At 37.2% G+C, this 8,127-nt stretch overlaps 1 protein-coding gene across 3 annotated transcripts in view; it reads left to right on the forward strand.

Moving 5' to 3' along the window:
* Positions 1-850: 850 nt before the first annotated feature.
* Positions 851-8,127, forward strand: part of greb1l (GREB1 like retinoic acid receptor coactivator) — a 24,276-nt gene continuing 16,999 nt past the window's right edge. The window contains exons 1-3 of one of the 3 annotated variants that reach the window (XM_047819140.1): positions 851-1,228; positions 7,353-7,539; positions 7,855-8,014. In XM_047819140.1, the coding sequence (XP_047675096.1) occupies positions 7,858-8,014 (157 nt within the window). In that variant the 5' untranslated portion in view covers positions 851-1,228; positions 7,353-7,539; positions 7,855-7,857. The remainder of the gene's footprint in view (positions 1,229-7,352; positions 7,540-7,854; positions 8,015-8,127) is intronic. The other 2 variants (XM_047819138.1, XM_047819139.1) reach the window with 2 other exon arrangements.

Consider the following 8,127-nt stretch of genomic DNA (forward strand, 5'->3'; position numbering starts at 1 on the left):
TATGACATCACCAGGACAACCACCGTCTGCTCATTCTTAACATTAGCTAGCTGTAAGATTGTCAGATTAGCATGTAGCATTTACGGTTCTCACATCAATGTCTTCTTTTACTAATTTGTTTATTGGATGGCTGGCTGAAATACAGGGTTGCCACGGTGACACCTTCTTTATGCCACATGAGGATTAGGATGGCCCCTGAGAGACAGGAAGTTGCTTGAAGGAGGACTTCCTGTGGTGGATTTCTTCTGACTTCCTGTTTGATTTCGCCTGATGTCCTGCTTGTGTTTATGTATCCAACATGAGCTGAGATTCTAAATTAATTACCAATCCCCAGGTAAAGGGATTTGTTCAGGTGAATGAAAGAGCCTGTGTGTGTATGTGTGTGTACACAAGGCAAGGCCAAGAGCCAAAATGCATGGTCTGGCCCTGCATTCCTCAGATTGGGCCCAATAAAACCTGGGAGTGGTTGAGTTCGCATCCCTCCATCTGTGAGTGCTTGAATACACACACACACACACACACACACACACACACACACACACACACACACACTCACTCACTGATCATCTTCAGTGTCACGGCAACAGCAGGGCATCTGTGTGGTGCACGTGGCAAGAGATCGTGGAGTGTGAGCAGCGCGTGTGTGGCGCACGTCCCTGTTCCCCTCAGGAGTATCAACCTCTTCAACCACCCCTCCTCACACACACACACACACACACACACACACACACACACACACACACACACACACACACACACACACACACACACACAGGAGCATCTGTCACCACGGGGGTCCAGCAAGGTCTAAGATGAATGAGTCTTCTGGGAACTTCTCTCTGAGCCTTTCTGAGCAAATGGCTGAAAAGAGGGAGGGGACATGAAGCCATGGGGGAAGGGTTTCTGTGTGTGTGTGTGTGTGTGTGTGTGTGTGTGTGTGTGTGAGAGGCTCAGTTAGAGCTAGTGTTACAGTCAGGGACAGAGGAACAGTGGCTTCAGGACTATCAGGGAGCAGCAGAGCTGACGTGACCTTCTTCCTGCTTCTAATTGGAATATATTTTGTGCTTACACAAACACACACTACACACACACACTACACATGGACAGCACGCATATTTTGGATGGATTTCTGTCGTGACACGTGGAGGCATGGAGACGTGTTGAAGGTATGTCCACGTGATGTTAAAGTCTTCGCTCTGGAGGATCTTCGTACCTGGACGTGTTCTTGGTTGGTTTTAGGTTTTATCTCAGCAGCTTTGACTAACACACGCTTGTCTTTAGCTCATAAAGGTTCTCTGTTAAGCTTCGAAAGCTACCTGAACTTCCAGCTCATGACTGCTTTACTGCTCCTCAATGGAGAGAAATGTACAGCTAGCATGAATTCTGAGGAGAAAAAAAAAGACAAATTGTCCTTAACTACTAATGTTACCAAGTTTATAGAGCACTGTTTCAACCTAAAGCTTCATTTCTCCAAACATGTCTCCAGTCTCTTCTGTTCTGAGCCACTCATTCTTTAAAATAGTCATTATTTACTTTATATTTTATTCCTAAGTATCTTTATGTTTAAATTTTGGGGGTAAGGCTTGAATCCGGGTGATTGATAGATATACAGAGACGAGTTGAGATATCATGCAGCACATTTTGTTTAACAATAACAATAAAAAATAATTTCATTAAAAAAAATAAATCCAAGCATAATAAAAATAATAATTATAATTTATTATAGAATCATAATTAGAATTTTTATCATTTTTTTTTTTAATTTTCATAATCGTAATTATTTTTTACTGGTTAAAGAAACTTGCATTTAAATAAATAAACAAATTAGCAAAATATATCATTCATATCTATGTTTTGTCAGATGATTTCAAACTTCTACCAAAAAAAATATAAAAATTTAAGTCAGAAATCAGAGTTTAACCTTCGGATTTTTATCGATGTTTCTATTTTGTTGGGATTTGTTCTCCCGAGCTGCTGCTTCCAGGCTCCTTCAGCGCTCCACCATGTGGTGTTCGAACACCAGCGTGAGAAAGTCATAAACTGATGTTTCGTGTCCTTCGCTTCATGTGTCACTAACTCTGTGTTTGTAAATGTAAAGAAAACTGTGGATGATTTGGTTGATTTCCACAGGGTGAGGGTGAGGGAGGCGTTTAGGGCTCCTTTTACCCTCGGTAACATAATTAGATAAATAAAGAGAGAGACAAAAGGAACGAAGACTGAAAGGGAATGAAGGGAGAGGGGAGAGAAGACACACTGCCTTCTAACACATTAATGCCTTTAATGTCACTTGAACTTTTAATTTTTTTTTATTATTATTATTCATTTATTTCTTTTTTGTTTTCTTTTTCTTTTGTTTTTTGTTTTTTGTTTTGACGTTTCCCAAAAGAGCTGAAATAAAGTAGACAGTTTGTATATATCATACTTATATATGATATATATGATATATATATATAAGTTTTTTATTCAAAATGTTAACAGAGAAATAGAAATGTTTGAAATTCTTTTGTTTGTTTATTTTGATTTAATTTGAATTATTTTATACGTTACTTTTTCCCTCTAACAGTCATCTAAAGACTAAATAAAACCCAATGTGAAATAATCATCTTATACTTATTAGCATCTTATATTTATTATTATATAATACTAGTTTCAATTATAAATACTACAGGTTTATAGATAATTGTGATTATTTTAAATCATGTTTCTAAATCTTTTGAATTGTTGAATTTATTATTTATTTAATTTTTTATTGTTACATTTTTATAATCTGCATAAATATAAAAATCACAAAGATGCTGAATTTATTAAAAAAAAGTAAATATACTGTTAATAAAAATAGAATTAGAATTTGATTGTGTCATGACTTATTTGAATTGAAAAGTAGTATATTTATTTATTTATAATTATTAATTAAAAAATATTTCTCAAAAACATTACAGTATTAATATTGATTGTGAATCAAATTGCTGCTGTGTCTTCTCTGTTATTTTTAGAGTGTGATTTGGGTTCAGGGTGAAAAAGTGTGTGTGTGTGTGTGTGTGTGTGTGTGTGTGTGTGTGTGTGTGTGTGTGTGTGTGTGTGTGTGTGTGTGTGTGTGTGGGTGTGTGTGTGTGTGTGTGTGTGTGTGTGTGTGGGTGTGTGGGTGTGTGTGGGTGTGTGGGTGGGTGTTTCTCAGGATATTGTGTCTACTTTGGGTTTAGTTTTGTCTTAATTTCGGGTCACATCCTCATTTTTATCTCGTGCTCTGAAAACTGTCGTTCTGGAAATTTAAGTGTTTCCTTTTGTATTGGTTTGTTTTAAATCTCTCTCTCTCTCTGTGGTAACTCAGGTGTGTTTGTGTTCATGAGGTAACTCAGGTCTTTCTGTTCATAAGGTAACTCGGGTGTATTTGTGTTGATGAGGTAACTCAGGTGTGTTTGTGTTCATGAGGTAACTCAGGTATGTTTGTGTTCATGAGGTAACTCAGGTGTTTGTGTTGATGAGGTAACTCAGGTGTGTTTGTATTGATGAGGTAACTCAGGTGTGTTTGTGTTCATGAGGTAACTCAGGTGTTTGTGTTGATGAGGTAACTCAGGTGTGTTTGTATTGATGAGGTAACTCAGGTGTGTTTGTGTTCATGAGGTAACTCGGGTGTTTGTGTTGATGAGGTAACTCAGGTGTTTGTGTTGATGAGGTAACGCAGGTGTGTTTGTGTAGATGAGGTAACTCAGGTGTTTGTGTTGATGAGGTAACTCAGGTGTGTTTGTATTGATGAGGTAACTCAGGTGTGTTTGTGTTCATGAGGTAACTCAGGTGTTTGTGTTGATGAGGTAAGTCAGGTGTTTGTGTTGATGAGGTAACTTAGGTCTTTCTGTTCATGAGGTAACGCAGGTGTGTTTGTGTTGATGAGGTAACTCAGGTGTGTTTGTGTTGATGAGGTAACTCAGGTTTACTTTTCATGAGGTAACTCAGATGTTTGTATTGATGAGGTAACTCAGGTGTGTTTGTGTTCGTGAGGTAACTCAAGTGCGTTGTGTTCCTGAGGTAACTCAGGTCTTTCTGTTCATGAGGTAACTCAGGTGTATTTGTGTTCAGGTAACTCAGGTCTGTTTTTTGTTGATGAGGTAACTCAGGCGTCTGTGTTGATGGGGTAACTCAGGTGTGTTTCATCTCTTCTTACGGAGCTACTTTGTAAATCCTGATGTTCTACTCCTGGATGGAGTCTCATTCGGTGGTCACCCTGCCAGGGATTGATCTGCATGGTCAGCCAGTGTCTCATCTGATTTTTGTGGATGGAGCAGCCTGGAGACTGTCATGCCTTGAACCAATGTTGTGTCAGTCAGCTGTATGGTCTGGAGATCAGGTCTGTGCTGAACTCAGAGTTTTTGCTGACCCATTAGTTTCTCAGGAGCTCTTGGTTGCACTGTTGTAGAAAGGACATTATTTACATTTGCATTATTTACATTTACATTAATTACTGTCCAGTGTCACCCAAATATGGATGAGGTTCACTTCTGAGTCTAGTTTTGCTCAAGGTTTCTTTCTAATATCATCTCAGGGAGTTTTTCCTCACCACAGTCAGCTCAGGATGGATCGTTAAGGATAAATGTTAGAGATAAATAGTAACTTAACTTTACACTTTAATTTTTTGTATTCCATTTCTATATTTCTGTAAAAATGCTTTGAGACAATGTAAATTGTTAAAAGCACTTTAAAGTTAATTGAATTGAATTGAAATTGTTTGTGTTGAGGTAACCCAGGTGTGTTTGTGTTCATGAGGTAACTCAGGTGTTTGTGTTCATGAGGTAACTCAGGTGTTTGTGTTCATGAGGTAACTCAGGTGTTTGTGTTCATGAGGTAACTCAAGTGTGTTTGTGTTCATGAGGTAACTCAGGTGTTTGTGTTCATGAGGTAGCTCAAGTGTGTTTGTGTTCATGAGGTAACACAGGTGATTGTGTTCTTGAGATCACTCAAATGTTTGTGTTCATGAGGTAACTCAGGTTTTTGTGTTCATGAGGTAACTCAGGTGTTTGTGTTCATGAGATAACTCAGGTGTTTGTGTTCATGCTGTAACTCAAGTGTGTTTGTGTTCATGAGGTAACTCAGGTGTGTTTGCGTTCATGAGGTAACAGGTGTTTGTGTTCATGCTGTAACTCGTGTGTTTGTGTTCATGAGGTAACTCAGGTTTTTCTGTTCATGAGGTAACTCATGTGTTTGTGTTCATGAGGTAACTCAGGTGTGTTTGTGTTCATAAGGTAACTCAGGTGTGTTTGTGTTCATGATGTAACTCGGGTTTACTTGAGTTCATGAGGTAACTCAGGTTTTTGTGTTCATGAGGTAACTCAGGTGTTTGTGTTCATGCTGTAACTCAAGTGTGTTTGTGTTCATGAGGTAACTCAGGTGTTTGTGTTCATGAGGTAGCTCAAGTGTGTTTGTGTTCATAAGGTAACACAGGTGATTGTGTTCTTGAGATCACTCAAATGTTTGTGTTCATGAGGTAACTCAGGTTTTTGTGTTCATGAGGTAACTCAGGTGTGTTTTGATGAAGAATGCTCAGTGTATGTTAGACAGAGACTCGGGAGGATCAGATAAAGTCCTCTTTGCCTCGCAGGCGAGACAGTAAGCAGTGTTTAAATGTCATTATCACTCTGACTGGTCCGTGTTCATCCCCAGGGCAGGAAAGCACACGCCTCCTCTCTGTTACTCAACACTTAATGTGTGGGAAGCTGTTTAAGAAAATCCACTGAGGGGGTTTTAGCATCTTAGCCCGTGTGTCATGTTCATTTAAACCACACCGAATAAAACTTTTCCACATCACATAAATTCATTTATTACGACTCTGCTCAATATCCACATGATCACTGTTTATCACAATTATCAGACAATTTGGGAACAAATTCTTTTTATTGAACTTTACATGGACATCTCTTAAAAATGCCTTAAAACAATGTATTTGATCTGACACTTTAACAAATGAAAAAGATTTCAATTTGGTTTATAAAATGTTTTTTATACTTCAATTTAATTGCAGCTTCCATGCGCTTTGTTCTGTGTTTATAAGTGAATATGTTTTAGTATCGGCTGATATATATATATATATATATATATATATATATATATATATATATATATATATATATATATATATATATATATATATATATATATATATATATATATATATATATATATATATATATATATATATATATATATATATATATATATATATATTAAATAAATAAATAAAAGTTATTTTTTAAAAGGAAACAGTTTTTTTTACAGTAAATCTGTAAAAAAATTTGAATTAAAAACAATATAATACAGAATATCTGAAATACGTATTAAGTAGAATATATGTACAAAATGTATTTAATAAATATATATATATGTATGTATATTTTAATGCATGTGCTTTATTTATATGCATTTATTTATTTATATGCATTTATATGCATTATATAATTAATTAATTAATTAAATCCAAGAAATAAAATAAATTAAAATAAATAAATAGATAGATACAAAAATATATTAATAAATTCAGCAAAAAACCTAAATTTTAAAGTATACTGTTTAGTGTACTAAAGTATAAAACTGACCGCATGATAAAGAATGAAAATAAAATGTCATCAATTTACTGTTAAATGAAATTGTATATCTTGCCTATGGTTCTGAACCACATTTATAAATCATTTGTATTAACTCACCCGAACAGTCCACAGTCCTACACTGTGTTAGTTGAAATCCTATTATACTTATATAATAATAATAATAATAATAATAATAATAATAATAATAATAATAATAATAATAATAATAATAATAATAATAATAATAATAATAATAATGAGTTACCCAGACTGTTACTCAGGAGCAAGATAAAATTCATCCTGGAATTTATTGCCTGGATGTGTGTGTGTGTGTGTGTGTGTGTGTGTGTGTGTGTGTGTGTGTGTGTGTGTGTGTGTGTGTGTAAGTATTTTACCAGCTGCACCCCGGGGCATGTGGTGTACAGTCTCCTCATCCATCACTCTTATCAGTTACAGCTACACATGTCAGGCTACTCCACAATCTGCTGCTACATCTAAACACGTCACTCACGTCTGATAGCACCATCCAGACTATCAGCTCCCGGACAGCCGACCACACGCTGACCCGAAACACTGACCCCTACATTCCACACACACACACACACACACACACACACACACACACACACACACACACACACACACACACAGATAGCGTCTGAGGAAACTTACAGAGAGAGAGAGAGAGAGAGAGAGAGAGAGAGAGAGAGAGAGAGAGAGAGAGAGAGAGAGAGAGATTATGAACAAGTGTTAATGTTGTGTGTTGTTTTACTTTCACAGGTGTGTGTGTGTGTGTGTGTGTGTGTGTGTGTGTGTGTGTGTGTGTGTGTGTGTGAGAGAGAGAGAGACAGAGAGCTGTAAGGAGTCTGGGATGATGGACAGGTGAGACAGTTGAACATTTCCTGTCTGGTCAGCGATGGAAAGAAGCTGATCCAGTTTCTTCACTCCTGGAGAAGAACGTTTAAAGGTACAGTCTCTCTCTCTCTCTCTCTCTCTCTCTCTCTCTCTCTCTCTCTCTCTCTCTCTCTCTCTCTCTCTCTCTCTCTCTCTCACAGTGTTATCTGGGCTTTTATGGTTGCTGTGGTTGTTGTTGCACCTTTTGAATCATGATGTCCATCAAGTTCTCTCGATCATGTTTTCTCATGTTAATATTATGATTTGATGTTTTTATTAAAAATAGTTTTTTTGTGTAGCTCCAAAAGTCTTGTTGTACAGTAAAGTTAAGATCTCCTTATCAGATTCCAGTCAGTAATTAAGTTTGTTTGTTTGTTTGTTTGTTCAGATCATGGGGAATTCATACGCAGGACAGCTGAAGTCCTCCCGCTTTGAGGAGGCATTACACAACTCCATCGAGGCCTCGCTGCGCTCGAGTAACGGCGATCCACAGCCCATTTTCACTCAGCTTTACCTGGAGCCGGATCACTTCACCCCCAACCTGGATGGTGAGAACAAACAGCAGAAACGCTTTGGCTTTTAAAGCAGACTCGGATAAAACTAAAGCAAACGTTGATCTGTTGAGGAATTCTTGTGTCACGTGACCCCACCCTCTTCCTAC

The sequence above is a fragment of the Tachysurus fulvidraco genome, chromosome 1 (genome assembly GCF_022655615.1).
Source record: "Tachysurus fulvidraco isolate hzauxx_2018 chromosome 1, HZAU_PFXX_2.0, whole genome shotgun sequence".
NCBI classification, from domain to species: Eukaryota; Metazoa; Chordata; class Actinopteri; order Siluriformes; family Bagridae; genus Tachysurus; species Tachysurus fulvidraco.